Raw genomic sequence first — 20,085 nt, 5'->3', positions numbered from 1 at the left:
CATCGATTGATAGGACCCAAGGGCAGGTGGAGAGGTTGCTATTCATAGCGCAATGCGGGGGCGCAGTAAGTCAGGGCGATCTGATCAACAGAGGAAGAACAAGCATAAAAGGCGCAGCAAGAGGGGGGGGTGAAGGGACATACGCAACATGAACTTCCTCCTCAAGACCCTTACCCTGCTCTCGATCCTCGCTGCTGTTGTGTACGCCGAGAATGTTCGCTGCAAGTGCATGACGCGCTTCTCGGGCGCTACCGTGAGCGGCGACTCGAAGAAGGTGTGCCTTACCCTCAAGGACGCTTGGTACGACGACGACACGCAGGACTGTGTCATTTCCAACAGCAACTGGCTCGGCCCGGGCACCTTTACGTCCGCGTGCCAGGCGCACACCGGCTACACGAACTGCAACCAGAAGGACCGCCAGCTCGACCGCCGCGCGGAGAAGCCCGCCGTGCTCGAGGCCCGTCACAAGGGCGAGAAGGCGTACTGCCAGTGCACCAACACCGTTCTCGGCTACCCTGTCGAGGAGCAGACCAAGGAGACGTGCGAGTCGATTGCCGGCGTCGAGTACGACAAGGACTCGCAGTCGTGCCGCATTAGCCCCGCGAACGACCTCCAGCTGGAAGAGTTCCGTCGCTACTGCCTGGTCTTTGTCAAGGGCAGCAGCTGTTAAGTTTCGAAAGGCACATAGCCCTGTTTTGTTTGAGTTGATAATTCTTTTTGGATAACTATGTGGTCCAAGACCGTCATCCTGCACAGTGTGCATGGGTATATTCGCCTAGGGAGCGTACGGCGGGGCGTACGGCGACACGGAGCGCTCTGCATCGGCCTGCGGCTCACGCTGCATGTCCGTCGTCATGTCGTGCAGTGGCGGGCCAAAGTACATGGGGCGCGCTTGCGCGCTCGGGGCATAGACATGCATCGGCATCGTGTACATCGGGTTGGCAGGCATCATGTACGGCGCCGGGGCATAGAAGGCATGCGCGGGGTAGGGGCCCATCGGCGGCACTTGCGGAGCAAAGTACGGAGTGCCGGGCGCCTCGTACGGCGAGCCTGACGCGGCACTCGCGGCAGGCGCAGGCAGCTCGGTCGATGCCGCTGCAGCAGGCTCTGCCGAGACAGTCATCACGTCCTTGTCCGCCGCCGCTCGCGTGTCCTCGGTCGCGTCCGCCGACGCGTGGTCCGCGCGTGTGTGCGTGCTCTTGACGGGCTCGCTGCCGTGCTCGAGCGGGCGCTGCTCGCCAGAGACACCCACGGCATGCTCGTCGGCCTTGGCTTGGTCACGCTGCACAAACGGATCGGTCGAGAGCTCGTCGTTTCCACTTGGCTCGCACACGGCAAGCGGGTCGGCACCGCGCTCGCCTGGCTCGGCACCGACATGCTCGGCATCCGTTTGCTCGGGCTCGGCAAGGTCGGCCGCACGGGCGTCGCACTCGGCGCTAGGATCGCCACGCTCGTCCTGGAGCGCGTCGTCGGCCTGCACATCGCATTGGCCCTCGGCCAGTGGCTCGCCGTCCAGCTCGCGCTCGTCGACGACCACGCCATCCAGCGCATCGGCAGCCTCGTCGCTGCCGGCGACGTACTCGTCGTGCACGTATTCGTCGTGCACGTACTCGTCGTGCACATACTCGTCGTGCGCAGCGTACGCCCCTGCCTCGCCATCGTACGTGTCCTGGTGCGTATAGTCGTTCCACATGCCGTTCTCTGTCGGCTCGCGCTGCACGCGCTGGAGCAGCTCGTCGAGCGCGACAAAGTTGGACTCGTCCATCGCAAACTTGCGGTGGCGGCGGCTGCGTGTGTGTTCGTCAAAGTCCTCAAAGCGGCAGCGGCAGTTTTCGCAGTGTCCCGGGCGCTTTTCCTTGATGCGCGGCTCGCGCGGCACGTTGTTGGTGCTCTTAGTCCGGCGCAGCCCCGGCCCTTCTTCCAGCATGCGGCGCACGACGGCGCCCTGCTTCAGATCGACCGGCGTGTGCATGCGCCGCGTAAGCTCCGCGAGGCGCTTATCGCCCATTGCGTTGCCCGGCTGCGTGCCCTGGCTGTGGAGCGTCGTCGAGGTGGTCGACGCGACGGTCGACGCGAGCGCGATGCTGTTGTCCGACGCCATCAGGTTCGGCGTGCCCGGCGCGATGGACGAGTCCGGTGCACGCTGGTATATGCCCGCAAGGTTCAGCGAGGCGGTGCGGCGCAGCGAGAGGTGCGCCGGGCGCGCCGGCGGAGCGTCCTGGAGCGCCAGGCGTTCGCGGTCCTTGGGCTTGACGTAGACAAAGAGCCCCCGCCCTTCTACGTCTCCGTACAGCACCGGCCACGGCGGCGGCTTGTGCTGCGCCTCGTGCGCCGTGCGGTCGTACTCGCTGATGGCGATCGGGCGGTGCTCGTTCGTGGCGTCCGTCACGAGCACATAGTAGCTGTGCTTGCCGAAGTAGTGGTAGTCGCTGCGCAGCGCAAGCGGATCGCGTTCCGTCGTGCCGTGCAGCTTTTCTTGGTGCAGCATTTCTGAGAGGTTCTGGCGCGTATCGTCCGCCGGCGCGTCCTCGGCGAGGAGGAGCGACAAAATGTTCTGCAGCTTGTCCTGCCGCCAGATTTTCATGCCAAAGTGCTGCGCCTTGCAGAGCAGGTCGCTGGCCGGCAGCGCCGGCGCGCCGTCGTCGAGCGGGTTCTTGTCCGAGTGCAGCGGAATGCTCGCCTGGCTTGGGTTCGTCACGATGCGCGGCGGCGCGATACCCGCACGCGTCTTGGTGCGCCGCGCGTCGTTCTCCTTTTCTGTTTGGACGGGAATCTGTCGTGTAGTCACAACATGGGTAACGCTCCGTGAAAAGAAGTCTTCGACGCGCCCGCCAAGCTGCTGGATCTGCGACGTAAACACGCTTTTCTGCGCCGCATCAACATGGTCCAGGTAAAAGACGAGCTTCGGAAAGGCACGCACAAACGCCTCCTTCCACTGGCGCTGGCTCTGCGCTTTTTGGTGCTCGCGGTGGTAGCGCTCCTCCTTGCTCAAGCGCGTCGCATGGTCAATACGTAGCGTCTTGGCTTCACCACGCGCGGCGCTCACATCGTGTGTGCGGTGCGCGCGACTGCGCTTGCCGCTCGCGTACTCGGGCAGGTTCCGCACATGCACTTCGTCGGCGGGCACCGCACGCTTGCGCGGCGGCGTGCCGAGCACGTCGGTCTTTGACCCGCGCCCAAACACGTCGCCCGCGTCCTCTCCACCCACATTCTTCACTCGCAGCGGCAGCCGCGTCGGCGGCCGCGAAGTTGCGCGCGACATACACAGTGGTCGCGCCGGCGAGGATGGAGGTGTGTAGGCTCCTGTGTTGACGCGCGCGTCGCGTTGACTAATCACCATTGTGCCGGGGCCCTTTTTGAGCGTGCTCGCTGCAGGGCGGCGGTTCATGTCCAAGTTCTACGCGGTGCGCGTCGGACGTGTGCCGGGCGTGTACACGACATGGTACGTAGTGAGTCTCATGCAGGGACGAGTGCAAGGCGCAAGTCGAGCGCTTCCAGGGAAGCGTCTACAAGTCGTTTCCGACACGTGAGCTGGCCGAGGCGTTTCGGCGGGGCGAGGACGTGCGGGCGCCGGCGGCGCGGAAGCGCGGTGCGGACGACGGCGGGGAGCGGGTTGCGAAGGCGCCCAAGGTCGTGTCCATTATCCCATCCTTCCAGGGCGTCACGGTGTACACCGACGGGTCGGCTCGGGGGAATGGGCGCACTGGCGCCATTGCGGGGTACGGCGTGTACTGGGACGATGCCAAGTACCACTCACTGAACCTCGCACGCCGCCTCGCGGGGCCGGTACAGACAAACAATCGCGCGGAGCTCACGGCGATCCTGCGGGCCGTGCAGGTGTGCCCCGAGCCGCTGAAGCCGCTGCGCATCTTTACCGATAGCCAATACGCGATCAATGCGCTGACCAAGTGGCTGCCCGGCTGGCAGCGCAACGGGTGGCGCACCGCAAAGGGCGAGGACGTGCTGAACAAGGACCTGATGGTCGCGCTGCATAGTGCGTTTACCAAGCGGTCCGTCCGCCCGACGCTCGTCTATGTCCGGGGCCACATGGGCACACACGGCAACGAGATGGCTGACCAGTATGTTGCCCCCCTGCTGACCCAGACTCGCGAACCACGGCGCGACGCTTCCCGAGATGGGGCTCGAGGAGGACGAGGCGGCGGTGCGCGAAAAGGTACAGCCCAAGGACGAGGCCGCAGATTTCCCCTCGCCTGTTCCATCGCGCACTGGATAGCATGATACCCCTCGACCCACTACAGCACTACTAACTACGACCACACATCCAGTGCCAAGCGGTTGCGTTCCTTGAGCAGCTTGACCTCTGCGAGACCGACCTCAAGGTCACCACCCTTTGCCTCGGCAAAGATCTTTGCCAGCACCGCCTCGACGTCCTGTGCCATACCCTTGCCCTCGCCGCAAATGTACACATAGCCGCGCTGGTTGAGCACTTCGTCGGCGATTTTCTTCCGGTCCTCCCACAGCAGGTCCTGCACGTACTTCTTCGAGCCGTCCTCATTGAAGATTTCACGGCTGAGCGACACGCGCAGGTGGAACTTGCCGTCGAGCATCTTGGCGTACTCGGGCCACTCGTCCTTGTACAGGAAGTCCTCGTTGCTGCGGCGGCAGCCGTAGTACAGCGTGAGGTCCGACCAGCCCTCGAGCGCATCGGCGCCGTTCTTCTCCTTGGCCTTGAGCGCGGTCGCCGCACGCTCTTGGATGAACGAGCGGAAGGGCGACACACCGGTGCCTGGCCCGACCATGATGATCGGCACCTTGGTGCTCGTCGGCAGGCGGAACGTCGAGCGCCGGATGTGAATCGGCACACGGAACACGCCTGCGTCCTCATCGACGTACGCATCACGAGGACCACGCAGGTGGTACTCGGGCGTGCCGTGGCGAGGGTCCTCGAGCGCGGGCGCCTCCTTGTTCTGCGACATCTTGATCGAGGAAATAAAGTTGGACGCAAGGCCGTACACATCCGACGTGCCCTGCGTGGGCGCATAGCGCAGCGCCACCGCCGTGATGTGCACGCGGTCCGGCGACATCTTGGGGCTCGACGAAATCGAGTAGAAGCGCGGCGACAGGCGCGACACGCACGAGATTACACGGTCAAACGGAATGGGCCACACGGTCGACGACGCAATGTCCTCGTCGCGCACCGAGTCGCCCGCGACCATCTGCAGGACCTGCCCGAGCTTGTAGCCATAGTCGCTCACATGCGCGAGGAAAAAGTCGCGGTCCTTGCCCAGGCGCTCGAGCTTCTCGCGCGCCGCAGGGTTTGGCGCATAGTTTACAAAGCTCGCGAGTGCCTGGCGACTTGCCAGCGCGTTGACGTCGAGGTAGTAGCGGAAAATCGCCTCGTACGTCGTCGGCGTCGGGAACGGCACCTTGGCCAGTGCGGGGTCGAGCGACTTGATGCTGACCACCTGGTCGCGCTTCTCCAGCAGGCCAAGCACCGCCAGCATACGGTCGACCTGCGGCTGGGGGTTCACGGGCCAGACGGCGATGTGGTCACCGTGCTGGTAGGTAATGCCCGAGCCTGCAATGTCAAACTCCATGTGCACACACGTGCGGCTCGCGACGCCTTCGGTGAAGAGCTCGTGCGTCTTGGCCACGGATGCAGGGTAGGGGTTGCGCGCATCGTAGCCGCCCTTGGAGCCGGTCAGCGCACGGGGATGGTGCTCGCCGTGGTAGACGCGCTCGGGCTCAATGTCCTCGACCTCCGTCACGGAAAAGTCCGAAACGGCGCCCGCGGCGCCCTCCTCGAGGCCCATGTAGTTGGCGAGCTCCTCAAACATGGGGTCCTTCCACGCAAGGTAGTCCTCCTCCATGTTTGCATCGTCGTCGCACATGCAGACGGCGCCAATGCGCTTCGCGCCGAGTTCCTCGAGGCGCGAGTTGAGCTGCTTGATCGTCTCGTTGAACATCTCGTACGTCTTGTTGCCGAGACCCAGCGCGACATAGTGCAAGTTCTCCAGCGAGGAGTTTTCGGAAAAGGCAACGTCGGAAGACTGCAAAAATTCCATGAACTCGACGGCATTGTCGGTGGGATCACCCTCGCCGTAAGTCGCCATGACAAATACGGCGACACAGTCCTCGGGAAGCTGGTCGAGCTTATCCATCTCCTCGTTCTCAATGTCGAGCACGAGGGACGACACGCCGTAGCGCTCCTTGGCCTCGCGCGCGACGCGGATAGCAAACTCCTCCGCCGTACCCGTCTGCGATCCGAAGAAGACAGCAAGGCGCTTATTCTGCGTTAGCGATGAAAACGCACCTGCTCCGCCATGCGCTGCACAAAGTTTTGCTCGTCCTTCTCTTGGTCATTTGCAAATTCGTCCTTCTTGGCACCACCAAAGATCAGGCCGTACAAGAAGTACACCGTGGCCAAGCCGGCAAGCACGGCAACGGCTAAAGCAACTGTTCCGGGCATGATCCTCAAAGAGCCGACGGGAGAAAAGCAGAGGGGCACGGTTCGCAGACGGCCTCGGAAGAAGAGCGACACTCTGTTCCGCGCGCACAAAATCTATTTACTAAACATGCAGGGCGATGCAGGAGGAGCCTGGCGTACCGGACAGAACCACGCCATTCTACCGTAGTATCGGGGTGGAGGCCCGATTGGACTGCCATGCCGCACGACAGCGCGCCGAACGAGGGCGGGCGCGCACGGCCGCACCCGCTCATCCGGGGGGCGCACCAGTCCTCCAACTCGATCTTGGTCAACAGCTGCCAGGTACGCAGATCGGCTGACGCAGCGTGGAAATCCCATCTTGCAGCATGTCAAGGGCGTCGCATGGGAGTTTGCGGATATCGTGCCGGACTACCAGGTGGGCCTCTCGAGCGGCGTCTTGTTTCTAAGGTACGTGGCATGGCTTACGCAGCCTGCGCTATTTTCGCCTGCATCCAGAGTACATTCATATGCGCATCCAAAAATTGGCACACATGTACACGCTCCGTATTCTGCTCGTGCTCTGCGACGTGGTACGTTGTTCGTCTCACTCAGAATGACCACCAGCCGGCGATCAAGGAGCTAACCAAGATTGCACTGGTCAACCGCATGGTCCTACTTGTGGCATGGACGTACGTCGCGCGACTGACCTAGTGCGGAAGAGGCAGGTCGGTACCTCGAGACCTACAAAGCATTTGAGCAGCGCCCGCCCGACACGATCCGCACGCGCGTCGGTGACACGTACATGAGCCAGCTCACGGCGGCACTTACAAGCGTGCGTGGCGTGAACAAGACCGACGTCATGACGCTTGCGACACATGTTGGCGTACGTTTGCCTTGCTGACGCAGTCGATGGATCAAATGGCAAACGCTCCGCCCGAGTCCTTGCTGATGCTCCCGGGCATGGGTGAGGTCAAGGTCGACAACCTTGTGCGTGCCATGCGGCAGCCGTTCCGCACCGACGGCAAGCCCAGACCGGTGCCGGCGACAGGCGCTGCCGCCGATGCGCCGCCTGCCGACGCCCCGCCGGATGCCCCGAGCGAGACGCTGGAAGAAGCCGCACCGCTGCCGTTCGATTCTCTCCCGGACAACTTTGACTCGCTCCCGGAAGAGGAGCAGCTGCGCCTCGCGATGCAGCTCAGCGTCGAGGGCTTATCATAGAAAGATCGACATTATAATACAGATACCCTACTTACGACGAAAGCAGCAGTACACCATTCACACAGCCATCGTTCTCGGGGTTGTTGGTGACCTGAGCGTACTTGCCCCAAACAACTTTGCCGCCCGACGTGACCATGCCGAGATCGGACACGTTCACTTCGATAATCGTACCCTTGGTCAGCACACCAAGCTGCGTATACATCGGCGACTGCGGGTTCTTTTTCACGCCGATAATCGGCAGCTGGAACGTCGCCTTGAGGTCGGGGTGCGTGATGTGCGCCTTTTTGAAACGCAGGCCCATCGGGCGGATAAAGCGCTCCAGCTTGGGGGGCTTGCGGGTAAAGTTGTCGCCGACAAACGTCGCCTTGGTGACCATACGCTTCCAGCCATTCTGCTTGCGCTTGCCGGTCTTGACCACCTTGAACGCCTCGTCCTCGGCGATACCGCGCACCTGCGGCAGGGGGACGGCGTATCGCGCGGCTTTGTCCTTGCGGCGCTCCTTGACGGCACTCGACAGCGCCTTGGCGTCCTTCTGGCCCTCGCGGTCCAGCAGGTACGCGGGCAGCGCAGTGTCGGGGTCGCTCGGGGCAGCGGCCTTCTTCACGTCGCGCTCCTCGTGCTGCTTGATCGTCTTCTTCATCTGCGCCTTTTCGGCACGGCGCTTCTTGTTCAGCATCTTGGCCTTCAGACCGATCGTCTTCTGCGCAACGGCAGAGGCGCGGTGTGCACTACGCGCCTCCTTCTTGCGCATGCGCTCCTCATGATCGAGGCGACGACCATGGCGCTTGATGTGCTCCTCAATATACTCGTTCTGGGGCATCTCACAATGTGGCGCAACGCTGTCCGCAAATTTTTTCCGGCGGCCGTGCCCACCTGCTTAGTCAGCTACACCCATCCGTTCCACCAACATGAGCACTGACTGGCTGTCCGCGTTTGGCACCGGGGGCTTCCCCGACGAGCCCTCGCTGATGGAGGGTAGGTGAAATGGCTGACGCAGAGCTTGACATCAACCTGCCTCACGTATGGGACAAGTCGCTTGCCGTCCTGAACCCTTTCCACAAGTTCTCGCCGGACCACCCGAAGGACGCGCATATGATGGACGACACGGACCTTGCGGGTCCGCTGCTCTTTTGCTTTGTGTTTGGAATGCTGCTGCTGCTGGTACGTTTTGGGTCTGACACAGGCCGGCAAGTCGCAGTTTGGATACGTGTACGGTGTGGGCCTGATGGGTGTCGTGTCGGTCTACCTCCTTCTGAACCTCATGTCGGAAGGCGGTATCGATGCATCGCGCGTCACGAGCGTGCTGGGGTACTGCCTTTTGCCGCTGTGCCTGCTTAGTGCAGTGAACGTGTTCCTCCGTCTCAAGTACGTCGCACCACTAACGCAGCGGCGTGTTTGGCTACATCGTGTCTCCCCTGTTTATCCTGTGGTGCAGCACTTCCGCGTCGGGGATCTTTGTCTCGATCCTCGGCATGCACAACCAGCGCTTCCTTGTGGCTTACCCGGTCGCACTGTTCTACGCGTGCTTCGCCATGCTGAGCGTATTCGATGTCGGTGCAGGCAAGAAGTAGATGTACATATACCCTGTAACTACCTAGCATCGCTCAAAGACGCGATAAAGGTCCGGGAGGCTCGCGACTTGCACAAAGTCGTTGTCCTCAAGCGACTTGGGCACGATCATGCGGCCGCGCGACGCAAGCAAGTTGGCGAACCACACGTGCTGGATGGCCCATGCATCGTCACTCTCCGCAACAGGGCGGGGGGAGGGGACGTGGGCATAGGCCAGCTCGCGACAAACGCCGTCCAAGCACGATTTTTCGTCCGTCCAGTCGACTTGGGGACCGAGGCGGAAAAAGAGGGCGGGCAGGCGCTCAAGGGACAGGCCCAGTGCGCCGTGCCGGGGGAGGAGCGCAGGCAGCGTTTCAACGGTGCCATTTTCAGCATTGAGACGGATGGCAAAGTACTCCTCCAGCATCTCGGCTCGCTCCATCAAGGTATCGTAGATTTTCGCCACCACTTGGTCGCGGGAAAGGCCCAGCGCGGCCTTTTCGTCGTCGGCGTCCTCTGCATCGTAGCCAAGGCCAATGAGTTCCGCTAGGGACGGCGCAGGGTGGAGTGTCACGGGTGTATATGCGGCGAATTGCCGCAGTGCAAGCTGGTATGCAAATGCCTCAATAACTGCAGAGTGCCGCACAAGATACAGCTGTGTTCCATGCTGCAGCAGAGACAGCGCTTGCTCGCGGTCGACGACGCCGACAAACTTGTGGTTCTGCACGACCTCGGTTAGACCGACATGGCGGTCGTCCACAATGGTCTGGCGCAGCTCTTGGATGCTGGTGAGTTCACACGCGCTCTCTGCAATGCGCTCGGTCTGTGTCTTGGCCGTATCAGGTTTACTGAGCATGGCATCGAGTGATTGGGCTTGGTGGTCCACACGCACCAAGTGCCGGGGATCCGCACGATCGTGCCGCGGGCCAAGCACTTGCACAGTCTGTTCCGAGGTTGTGACGCCCATCGCCGACGTGCGCTGTGTCGAATAGACGCGGCACGAGCTGTGCTGTGAGACGAGATCTTGCACACGCAACGTGATCCACTCGACAATCTCGTCCTCGTCCAGGAAATGCACTTCCTGCTTTGTGGGGTGCACATTCACGTCAATCCGGTCGGGCGCAATGGAGAGTGCAAGGTACATCCACGGATGCCGGCCTTTCGGAAGTAGTAGTGCGTACATTGACTCCAGCGAGCGCTTCAGGCTGGGGCAATCGACTAGGCGGTTGTTGATAAAGCACAAAAAGGTCGTCTTCTTCGACGCCCAATTCGCATTACTGACCCACCCCTCGACGGTGCACCCAAACGTGTCGCTCTGTAGTGTGTCGAGGTGCATGAGATCCCGAGCGAGCGTCGCGCCATGCACATGCCGGATCACATCCAGCGTTGTCTGTTTTGGGTCGCTGGGCGTGTTGAGGTCGAGAGACTGCGCCGCGGCCTGGGTCAGAGGAAGGACGTACGCACCTTTTTGCACGAAATGCCGACGCCCATATGACCATAGTGAATCGCATACTTGGTCGCCACGTCGAGCGCCCGATTGTACTCGTCCGAGAGCGACTTGAATACCTTTTTCCGCTGCGGCGCATTGAAAAAGAGGTCCTGTGCCGTGATGGTCGTGCCATCGGTCCCTGCGCACGGCTTTGGCTCCGCAGCCTGGCCTGGCGCAGGAGGGAGGAGCTCACCAGCAAAGTAGGACGCGCTGCGTCAGTGTTACGACGTACCGGTACGCAATGTCCTCGTCGCGCGTCTTGCTCACGGCCGTGACAGAGGCTGAGACAAAGCTGATGCTCGCCAGTGCCTCGCCACGGAAACCAAACGTCGCCATGTTGGCGAGATCTTCATACGAGCGCAGCTTGGACGTTGCAAAGCGCTCACATAGCAGTGGCATGTCGTCCACAGGGATGCCCTTGCCATTGTCCTGGATCTGGAGCAGTTTCAAGCCACCGTCCTGCAGCGTGATCTTGATTTGTGTTGCCCCCGCATCCAGGCTATTTTCCAGCAATTCTTTCAGCGCATTCGAGGGGCGGTGTATAATCTCTCCGGCCGCTATCCGGTTCACCACGTCGGGGTCGAGACGCGCAATGGGACGCCGCACGGCTTGCCGCGCCGTGTCCGACTCTGGCTCTGCCATCTAGCAATGTGGAGGCGCGTCGCGACGCGTTTCTACAGATCGTCGTCGCTATCGGGGCCATTGGTATCGGTGCGCTGGCGCTTGGCAGAGCCCTCGTCATCCTGCGCGCTGCGCTTCTTTGCACTAGAGCTCTGGCCAGACTCAAATAGTGTAAGGCAGGACCGCAGAGCGAGGTCGATCTTCTTGACCTGCTCCATGTCGACGCTCGGACGCAGAGGCGTGCCGGGCGGCGCATCGGGCGCGACGCTGCGGATGAGCTGGGCGACCTCTTCCAGAATGCCTTCGAGCTCGTCTTGGGGTATTCCAAGGCCATCCTTTTCGATTTCCTCCGCGCTGAGCTCCACGGGTGCGGTAGGCGCCTGGGGTACGGGCGCGGGGGCCTCGGCCTTCTTGTCCGGCTCGTCCTGCTCGGTAGCCTTCTTGGCCGCATCGCGCACCGCCTTCTGCTTGGCACGCCACGTTTCACGCAAGGCGCGCTGCTCTTGGCGGTGCGCTGCACCCGCCTTGGCCTTGGCAGCGAGCCATGCATGCACGACGTCCTTGCCTACCGTAGTACCCCCTGCAGCACGTGGCGCATCGCACATCCAGCACGACGCGAGGGCGATGTGGGGCGGTGCATAAATGAACTCGGCATCAGTGAGGCGTGCAACCTGTACAAAAGATTGCACGGCGCCAGCATATGCCATCAAATCATCGCGCTGCAAAGGCGACTCGAGTGTCTGGAAGTCGAGAATCAGGCCGTACAACGCGCGATGCGCGCCGTGGACGCCTAGTTCAAAGTCGAGGCTCTGCACCATACCAAACTCGAGGTCTTTGATAATATTTTCGGTGACGTCGCCGCGCGCTGCCGACGGCTGCTGAGGCGGCGGCTTGCCAGCCGCGCTCTCGTTCACCTGGGCACAAAACCGCGACAACGGCAATGGGTAGTTTTCGGCTTTGGAGGCGAGGTAGATGCTTGTGAGCCTGGGTTAGCAGGGCAACGCACATAATCAGCTTGGGATGGAACTGCATGCAAGAGTTGCGCAGGTAGAAACGCTTCATGAGTGTCATCGCAGTTGACTCGACAAGCGATGGCAGTTGAAAGGCACGCACAAGGCGGCCAATGCGTAGCAAGTAGAACCGGATAATTGCCAGCTCTTCCTCTACGCTCAAGCAGGTAGGTGAATCCGCCTGGGGGTCAGCAATACCACGTACTCCCGACTCTTTCGCGAACGCTGCCAGTGCACTCGCTGCCTGTTGGTTCGCCGCCTGGCGCATGCGGGTCAGCTCTGCGGGGCTGTACATCCAATGCTGCGCCTGGCTCGACTGCAGATAGTTAGGACGTGGCCCATAGTCAGGGATCTCTGCATGCAGCGCGTCGCACAGCCCACTTTGCGCAGGAAGCGGCGCTGTTTGCACCGAGAGCACGCCGTGCGCCTCGGCAGCGTCGCTCATGATGTGGAGGTCGAAGGGTATCCAAAACTACTGTACAGAGACTATGCGATGGCTGGCGTCGTCTGCCAGTGCCTTTTCGACCAGCTTTGCAAGCTCCGCCGCGCGCTTTGCAGCATCGCCGAGGAGCGCAAGAATGGTTTGATAGGGAAGCGGCGCGCCGCCGGCCTTGTCCAAGACACACACCTCCCGCTGTGCGTTGATCACAAAAGTGATACTCGTGTGCGCCAGCGTCTGCTCCAACAGCGAAGGGTCAAGGAGCGCGACAGGGACATCCACAGGTACAAGAGAGTCCTTGCTCTCGTCCACGTCCATACCCTCGTCCTTCGGAGCCGCAGTACGTGACTGGGCATGCAGCAAGCTCCGTTCTTCGTCCGTCTTGGGCCGCAACAGGAACACGGCATAGGTCACACACAAAGGCATGTGATGACACGCAAGAGGGACTGGGACGCGCTCATCCGGTGAGTACACAATGACCTCGCCATCCGCGATAGAAACGTCGGGGCGGCGGAAATGACGCAAAGCCACAATGCCAGCCAAGACGGCCGCGTCAAAGGCCGCACCTTCGTCGGCGAGCAAGTGGAGCGTCAGGTTGACGCTCCACACCTTTTTACCTGCAATGACACACAACGCCTCGCGGTCCACCGCCTCGGTGTAGCGAATGGCGCGCTCCAACAGACGGTCAAAGAGCGCCTCGCGCTCACGCGATTCTGTGGCTCCGGCGACACCGAACGCGTCATATTCCATGCCGGCCATCGGCGTAATATCGGTCGTGATATTGAGCATGCCCTCGTAAGGCCGATCCGACCGCGGAGGGACGAGTGTTGCATCGACCGTCGCCACGACACTGCGTCAGAAAAAAAGAGCGTACATAGTATCTCCGACAGAAACCTCGCATGATCCCAGCTGTTCGCCGAATTTTATGTTCACAGGCCGAGCCTGCGCAAACTTGCGACCATCTGCTCGCAGCGCAGCGCTTTGCAGCGCCTGGAGCACAAAGGCCTCCTCTGTCTGCGAAGGCTGTACGAGCTGCCCAGCCGGCATTGTCTGAGCCTCGTGGCACACACAATGCAGCGCACCGCCCGCATTCATCTTGATTCACGTGATCGGTAAGGGTGATCGATGACTAAGGAACTGCAAGGTAAAAATAGGAGTAGGGCCGTCTGAACTAATCAAATGATATGACCCTGCCAAGCCTGCAGCTGCACAAACCGTACATGGAGTACCGATTCTACACGAATGCGACGCGGTGTTTGTTCGCCGCAGTGGGCGACGGGTTGATATAAAGAACCGGGAGGCAACGCTAGGTTGAGCCCACCCAAACTACTTCCCCCCATGTTTGCCAACGTCCGCTTCGCTGCTCTCTTCGCTTTTGTTGCCCTGGCCCAGCTCGCCACTGCCCAGGACGCCCCCGCGCCCGCTGCTTCGTCGGCCCCGGCTCCCCCGCCCGCCCCCTCGTCGTCGGCCCCGGCGGCCGCTGACGCCACTCCCCAGGCCGCTGCTGCCCAGCCCAACAGCAAGGTTGTGCGCAGCATTGACTGCAACTCAGGCTTCAACCAGGACGGTGCGCTGAAGGTTGCCGTCGACGGTGGCAACAGCAACGAGGTTCAGCTCACTGGCGACCCCGCTGAGCTCAGCACTGGCACCGAGTCTGTGCAGGTGACCTTCACCGAGTGCAAGTCTGCCGCCATGGGCTACGAGTCCAAGGACTCGATGCACTACGGTATCCTCTCGCCTTCGGATGCCGCCAAGAAGACTTGCCTGCGCGCCGCTGCTCTTGCCCAGGCCGACCAGCACGTTCAGGCTCAGGACTGCTCGCTCTCGGATGACTCGTCGCAGATGGGCCAGACCTGGGCCTTTGACGCCGACAAGAAGACCTTCACCTTTGTCGGTCGCCCCAACGACGACGGTGCGAAGCCGTACTCGCTCGGCCTCAAGGACAACTTTGTCACTGTTTCGGCGAACGGCACTGCCGCTGCCACTCTTTCGCTCGCCTAAGAGGTGATCTATGTTTGTTTTTGTTAGGTTTGGAGTTGATCCTTTGCTGTGCAAAGGACCTGTAGGCCGTATGTCTATATGATTGAAACGCTATCTAGCTCGCCAGATCTGTGGCGGTGCGCATGGAGACTGAACCCGCATTAAGTACCACGTGCAGGTTCGGCGCGCAGATGCGCGCATAGGAGACCAACAGTGCATCGTTATATAATCAACTTATTAATCGTTTTCTCGATCGAGTAGTTTCTTGCTCCGGCTGGGGCCTATTGGTTTGGCCGCCTGCATTGGAGCGCCTCAATCGCGGCTGGTCGGGGGCCAGTACCTGGTCCGTGCATTCTTTCAGGGCAAAGGTAGCGCACCCATAGCCCGTTTAAAGATACTTGCCGCGACAAGCATAGTGGATTAAGGTACATTGGTCTTGTAATAGTTAGACTCCCTGTAACCCATCGGTCAATGATCCCATATTAGTAGTAAGTACAGCAATGGCGGTTCTGGCGAAATGAATGGGGTATGAACCACCGAGTGGTTACCCAAGCTATTAGCAGCTAATGGTATAATACTCTCAAATATTCGAATTTAGCTTGTGACCGACAGAGTTTATGTCTCCAGAACAAAAGGCCGAAGTATGTTGATGTATTCCTCTGCACCCAACTGGGTGTTAGGACCAGTAAACACCTTGCGAACTATCCGCAGGTACTGAGGAATTTGAACCATGGCCATGATCGTTTATTGAACCTATATAGGAACAGGAATTTTACGCCACAGGGGCAGAAAGTGACGAATGGGTGGAATGATTTGGTGCCATACGAGACAGTGCTTGTCCGCCTGCCAAAATGGACGACGCCGTGCAAATAAATGGACCAATCCCAGAAAGGAGTAACACCAAGACAATTCGCCTGCGTTATTAAGATTGGGTCTGACATGTGTCAAAACCTTTCGATTTTTTCCCGGCTTTGGGAATAGGTTGCGATTTTGCAAGCCCAAGACCTTTCGGATATATAGTGCTGACTTGCTAAGTTTCGACTCGCACTAAACCACTTACATTTTTACCTGTATGATACTCGACGTTCGACTACTTGGCTTGCTTTGGGCAGTCGCAGTCTTTCCCTTTACATTGGGAAAGTCCATCCAATGCACCGGTCCAGTGACGAGTGGCCCTTTTCAGATTTCTCCTCACGATATCGGGCCTAAAAACATAAGCTATAATCAAGAAGAGAATAGATTCTACGTTGGAGGAGGCGATAACCCAACCATCGTGGACCTGTATCAATGTGACTCTGAAACGTTTGGGCTTTATTCGAACGATGAAGTTGTTTACGGCCACCTCACGGTGGGAGGTCCTGATCAGTGTCTGCAAGCCACCCCAGTCGCCCCTGGCACTCCGTTTACATTAGGCCCTTGCAACATGGAGGATGACAAGAATCAGTTTGGCCAATATTGGTCTTGGTCAAGAGATCGTAAGCTTTTGGAATTGAGCAAACCCGACGGTACGCCTGTCCAAGGCGCAGAAACCCATAATATGGTCACAATATATGGAAAAGAGTCAGGAATTGCCATCTTCTACCTGAACCTTAAGCCCTTTGCATATGTGTTTTAAATCTTACATATCTGTGCATTGTGCTTGCCCTAGTTCCACCCCTCTTTTTTCCCACAAATTACCTCATTATTACACCTTTCCCTACTCATACAAGATTGTATGTTGGTATCTAGACTTTCTTATGAATTTTAGCGGATTGTGGAACCTAAATTCCTTGCAGCAGGAAAATGACGACTGGGTTCCATGCTTTTGCGCCGTTACCTGTATCCATGCGAGCATAAACAGCTTAGCTTGACTAATTAGTGCTGTATAAGAGCCCCATTCACCCCACCCAAAAATGTGTGTACAATCAAAAGGTCAGCGAAGATATCCAATTTGGGTTCGACCTTGCTCTATCCTCAAGCTACCACCCACTTCGTAACTATACTATGACGTGTTACATAGGTTACCATCGGAAAACGAAGGAATGTGTACCGGTTTGACAATACCTATGAGTATTAGGATCCGCTTTGACGGCCAAACCCTGATGGTACGCTTACTCTCGCAGAAAAAGGCGGGTCCGAATTGCCGGTGTAAGAAAATAGTGGTCAAAACCATCTCTGCCAAAGGCATACAATGCTATGGTAAAGTAGGAGTCGGAAGTCTTCAGTTATTTATTCCCAGCGGCATGGTGTGTAGTTGGAGCTCGACACTGACAAAAGCCTGATGCCGGGAACACCCCGCTCCTTGCTTCGTTTATAAACTGTTCTCCAGAGTACTTGGGTTTACAGTCAAGTCCCGACTACATCTACGGCAAGCTTGTAGGCGGTAATCCAGTTACGTTTCGTGCCCGCCCTAATAATCACGGACCAGGTGAGCGTGTAAAGTTTGCTATGTGTCATATTTGGCTAGTCAAACGGAATACGCCGAATAGGAGTACGCGCCGCAGTACCTTGGCCCTGCTCTGCCGCCGCAAATGCACTTGGAATTGGAATTCCGCAGCAGTCGCCCCAACCAGCAGCTTGACCTTCGCCGTGACCGTGCGCAGCATGACCGTGCGCCTCGTCCGCCTGGAATCGGTGCCCATGCTCGTCTTCCTCCACATCGCCAATATCGGTATCGGGCGCACCAAAATTAACCAAGGTGCCGAAATAGATGTGCTGTGCAATGGGAAGCTTGCGCAAGACTTCGGCGCGGTACATTTTGACCATGCCCTGGTTCACCTTGCTCCAAGACCGTACGCCCGAGATATCATCGAGCATCGGCGAGTGCCACCGGAGCGATTCTGTTTTGATGGCATTAATGTTTTGGATACAGGCAAAGTACATGTAATCCTTTGCACACTCGTCCACAATTTCATGATCGTGGATCGATTTTGGACGCAAAAAGCTGTGGTCCATGAGCTGCGCTGCGCCCCAGAGAAACGGCAGGAAATGGTAGTCGTCCAGACCCCAAACGCCGTGGCTGCCTGCCGGCTCGAGCCAGTACGTAGACTGGATCGTCCGCATCGTCTCGATATACTTCCAAAAAATGCGCAAGACAATCGTTTCCGCGTCGCGCGGCAACACAAGGACTCCGAGCTTTACCAGGCCCAATCTGTGTCAGCATAATCACGTACATCCAGCACAGAAAGTTGAGCTCCATACCACTGCCGTAGTCGATACGCTTTGCATTCCCCCAGCTCTCGTAAAAATACACGGCAAGCTCCTTGCGCGCGCGCGCAAGGTATGCTTCGTCCTCGCCAGCGTCCAAGCCCGGAATGGTCTGGAACAAAGCGTCGGTGGCGTTGACAATTTTTTCGTACAGGACCCGGAAAGCAGGGTTTCCAAACCGCGATGTTGACGCCGAGTCGGTATCCCGCGGCGTCTCCTGGACAAGCGTCTGTACCTCGTCGAGGATGCGGAGGATGGCAGCGACAGGCTGGGTTAGAAGCAGGACGTACCTCGCTCACGTCCATCTTGTCAGAGAGCTTGTGCCCACGGACACTCGCATTGCACGTCTTGATCAGTCCGAGTAGCTCGCGAAACGCTGGCGACTCTGTAAAGTGGTCAAGGTCATGCTGCGACAGGATGCGCTTACGTGGCAGTGCTTCTGGCCACGCCACGCGCTGCTCGATGACAGGCTCCACGGCGCCCTCAAAAGGGTCTGTAGGCCCCGGTGCAACAGGCGTAGGGGCAGATGGTGGCGTATCCTCCGAGCGCACGGCACGCAGTTTGTTCGCAAGCGCCCCTCGCGCGGCTTCGACAGGTGGGGTCGACATGGTAAGCAAAAGCACTCCACATTCAAAATTGGGCTATTTGGCCCGTGCTTTGATATGCCCGGAACGGCGCAGGACCCTTTGCAGGCGGTGTGTGACGAGATTGTCGCTACGTACTTGCAACGGCAAGGTCACACTACCGCACTAAATGCCTTTGAGGCTTCTACAGGCCGTCCAGGTCTCGCAGCTTCCTACAAGGATGTGCCGCGCGACCTACGGACGCTTGTCGAACAGAGCGCGTCGCTGGCCGCCGCGCAGGCAATGGCGCGCACGCAGCTCGACGAAAGTGACGCAGACGACCTAGCTGGACTCATTGAAGAGGAAAAGAAGGCGAAATCAGTGCCATACGCGCTGGAAAAGACGCTGTCGCACCTGCACTTGTCCAACCTCCTCTCGATCCATGCGGTGGAGTTGCCCGAGTATTTGTCTGGTGCATGGTCCAACACCGCATGCATCGCGACGACGTCCGCTGACAAGCGCATTGTATTTAGCGATCCTGTGTCTGGCGAGGTACTCTCGATGCTCGAGAGGCCCACGTCGCCGACGCCCAATGGCGCAGTGGGCCACGACGCGGCGGTGCTGAACCTGTCGCAAAATCCAAAGCAGGCGCGCTACGTGGCGTCTGCCGGTATTGACGGGCGCGTCGTGATCTGGGACTTGGTACGTCGCGCTACTAATTCAGCACACCTCGCTGCCGGTACAAACGCTGCATGACCATATGCGGTTCGCTGTGAGCGTCGTGCACAGTCCATGCGGGACCTACCTCGCGAGCGCCGGCTACGACCGCAAGATTATCGTGTACAAGGCGACGTACGGAGGCGAGCGTGTCACGTACGAGAAAGTCCATACGGCGACACTCGCAGCGAACCCCGAGGCGCTGCTGTTTGTCAGCGGCCCAGCGGCGCCGCCCAAAGACGGCGCGGCGCTCGGCGTGCCACAGCGTCCGTGGCTCGTGTATACACAGCGCAGCTCGATCGTGCTCCACTACATGGCGCTGCCTGCGCCCGACCTCGAGAGTGCGACGCCCGACTTTCAGGTCGTGGAGTACAACACGAACCCCGATCCCGAAGACTACTATGCCGGCTACTCGCTGCTGGCTTTGTCGTTGCATCCCTCTGGCCAGTACGTTTGTGCTCAGACCGGCGACCACTCGGCTGCTCAGGCATCCGGCGCCGGGCCTGCTGCAATCGGCGGCCATGCGCTGGGCGACCAGCTTTCGCGCCTCTTGATCCTGCCGCTCTTTTCGTCATTCCGGCGCCTGACGCTGTGGACCGAGGCGCCGTCCTCGACGTTTTCGAATCCCCGGCATGCGTGGCTCGCGAATGGCGAGGCGGCGTGGGTCACGGGCGAGGACGGCGTGCTGCGCCTTGTCGGTCTGAGCGGCGACATCAAAGCGCGTGTCCTGTGCCACGGCGTGCACGAGGAGCTGGATATGCACTCGGGTGCAGCACGCGATGCGCTCGCGGCGGCCGCGTGGGCGCGTGGCGGCAACACGGTGATTAAGGATGTGGCCGTGCTGCCCGACGGCCGTGTAGCGAGTTGTGGATTCGACCGGACGGTGCGTGTAGTAGTAAACAAATAGTCCCTGGTGCAGCCTGCTG

At 59.6% G+C, this 20,085-nt stretch overlaps 13 protein-coding genes across 13 annotated transcripts; 6 read left to right on the top strand and 7 right to left on the bottom strand.

The window, feature by feature from the left end:
- Window positions 1-148: 148 nt before the first annotated feature.
- MJAP1_002427 (uncharacterized protein) lies at window positions 149-670 on the top strand (the record flags this gene model as incomplete). Its single annotated transcript, XM_060266364.1, has 1 exon — window positions 149-670. The coding sequence occupies one exon, from the start codon at window positions 149-151 to the stop codon at window positions 668-670; it is 522 nt and encodes a 173-aa protein (XP_060122347.1).
- Window positions 671-775: 105 nt separating this feature from the next.
- DBF4 (Cdc7p-Dbf4p kinase complex regulatory subunit) lies at window positions 776-3,262 on the bottom strand (the record flags this gene model as incomplete). The annotated part of the gene is made up of 1 exon (XM_060266363.1): window positions 776-3,262. The coding sequence occupies one exon, from the start codon at window positions 3,260-3,262 to the stop codon at window positions 776-778; it is 2,487 nt and encodes an 828-aa protein (XP_060122346.1).
- Window positions 3,263-3,386: 124 nt separating this feature from the next.
- On the top strand, window positions 3,387-4,234 carry MJAP1_002425 (ribonuclease H; the record flags this gene model as incomplete). Its single annotated transcript, XM_060266362.1, has 3 exons — window positions 3,387-3,442; window positions 3,465-4,079; window positions 4,105-4,234. 3 exons carry the CDS (start codon window positions 3,387-3,389, stop codon window positions 4,232-4,234), a joined length of 801 nt encoding a protein of 266 aa, XP_060122345.1.
- A 34-nt stretch (window positions 4,235-4,268) lies between these two features.
- On the bottom strand, window positions 4,269-6,430 carry MJAP1_002424 (NADPH--hemoprotein reductase; the record flags this gene model as incomplete). Its single annotated transcript, XM_060266361.1, has 2 exons — window positions 4,269-6,251; window positions 6,275-6,430. The coding sequence occupies 2 exons, from the start codon at window positions 6,428-6,430 to the stop codon at window positions 4,269-4,271; spliced, it is 2,139 nt and encodes a 712-aa protein (XP_060122344.1).
- A 195-nt stretch (window positions 6,431-6,625) lies between these two features.
- On the top strand, window positions 6,626-7,606 carry RAD10 (ssDNA endonuclease and repair protein rad10; the record flags this gene model as incomplete). The annotated part of the gene is made up of 6 exons (XM_060266360.1): window positions 6,626-6,730; window positions 6,753-6,856; window positions 6,879-6,978; window positions 7,001-7,077; window positions 7,100-7,271; window positions 7,295-7,606. The coding sequence occupies 6 exons, from the start codon at window positions 6,626-6,628 to the stop codon at window positions 7,604-7,606; spliced, it is 870 nt and encodes a 289-aa protein (XP_060122343.1).
- Window positions 7,607-7,637: 31 nt separating this feature from the next.
- Window positions 7,638-8,426, bottom strand: NSA2 (Ribosome biogenesis protein; the record flags this gene model as incomplete). The annotated part of the gene is made up of 1 exon (XM_060266359.1): window positions 7,638-8,426. The coding sequence occupies one exon, from the start codon at window positions 8,424-8,426 to the stop codon at window positions 7,638-7,640; it is 789 nt and encodes a 262-aa protein (XP_060122342.1).
- Window positions 8,427-8,514: 88 nt separating this feature from the next.
- On the top strand, window positions 8,515-9,177 carry MJAP1_002421 (uncharacterized protein; the record flags this gene model as incomplete). The annotated part of the gene is made up of 4 exons (XM_060266358.1): window positions 8,515-8,581; window positions 8,604-8,767; window positions 8,790-8,971; window positions 8,994-9,177. 4 exons carry the CDS (start codon window positions 8,515-8,517, stop codon window positions 9,175-9,177), a joined length of 597 nt encoding a protein of 198 aa, XP_060122341.1.
- Window positions 9,178-9,200: 23 nt separating this feature from the next.
- On the bottom strand, window positions 9,201-11,285 carry mlh1 (DNA mismatch repair protein Mlh1; the record flags this gene model as incomplete). Its single annotated transcript, XM_060266357.1, has 3 exons — window positions 9,201-10,592; window positions 10,619-10,853; window positions 10,876-11,285. 3 exons carry the CDS (start codon window positions 11,283-11,285, stop codon window positions 9,201-9,203), a joined length of 2,037 nt encoding a protein of 678 aa, XP_060122340.1.
- Window positions 11,286-11,317: 32 nt separating this feature from the next.
- On the bottom strand, window positions 11,318-12,719 carry MJAP1_002419 (uncharacterized protein; the record flags this gene model as incomplete). Its single annotated transcript, XM_060266356.1, has 3 exons — window positions 11,318-12,248; window positions 12,271-12,455; window positions 12,480-12,719. 3 exons carry the CDS (start codon window positions 12,717-12,719, stop codon window positions 11,318-11,320), a joined length of 1,356 nt encoding a protein of 451 aa, XP_060122339.1.
- Window positions 12,720-12,746: 27 nt separating this feature from the next.
- On the bottom strand, window positions 12,747-13,935 carry RRP45 (3'-5'-exoribonuclease; the record flags this gene model as incomplete). The annotated part of the gene is made up of 2 exons (XM_060266355.1): window positions 12,747-13,563; window positions 13,925-13,935. 2 exons carry the CDS (start codon window positions 13,933-13,935, stop codon window positions 12,747-12,749), a joined length of 828 nt encoding a protein of 275 aa, XP_060122338.1.
- Window positions 13,936-14,051: 116 nt separating this feature from the next.
- On the top strand, window positions 14,052-14,714 carry MJAP1_002417 (uncharacterized protein; the record flags this gene model as incomplete). The annotated part of the gene is made up of 1 exon (XM_060266354.1): window positions 14,052-14,714. The coding sequence occupies one exon, from the start codon at window positions 14,052-14,054 to the stop codon at window positions 14,712-14,714; it is 663 nt and encodes a 220-aa protein (XP_060122337.1).
- Window positions 14,715-17,135: 2,421 nt separating this feature from the next.
- On the bottom strand, window positions 17,136-18,487 carry RRD2 (Serine/threonine-protein phosphatase 2A activator 2; the record flags this gene model as incomplete). Its single annotated transcript, XM_060266353.1, has 3 exons — window positions 17,136-17,823; window positions 17,846-18,147; window positions 18,170-18,487. 3 exons carry the CDS (start codon window positions 18,485-18,487, stop codon window positions 17,136-17,138), a joined length of 1,308 nt encoding a protein of 435 aa, XP_060122336.1.
- A 54-nt stretch (window positions 18,488-18,541) lies between these two features.
- Window positions 18,542-20,066, top strand: MJAP1_002415 (uncharacterized protein; the record flags this gene model as incomplete). The annotated part of the gene is made up of 2 exons (XM_060266352.1): window positions 18,542-19,144; window positions 19,167-20,066. 2 exons carry the CDS (start codon window positions 18,542-18,544, stop codon window positions 20,064-20,066), a joined length of 1,503 nt encoding a protein of 500 aa, XP_060122335.1.
- Window positions 20,067-20,085: the final 19 nt, after the last annotated feature.

The sequence above is a fragment of the Malassezia japonica genome, chromosome 4 (assembly GCF_029542785.1).
Source record: "Malassezia japonica chromosome 4, complete sequence".
NCBI classification, from domain to species: domain Eukaryota; kingdom Fungi; phylum Basidiomycota; class Malasseziomycetes; order Malasseziales; family Malasseziaceae; genus Malassezia; species Malassezia japonica.
The sequence above is the reverse complement of the archived record's forward strand: the minus strand, read 5'-3'. Positions and strand labels throughout refer to the sequence as shown.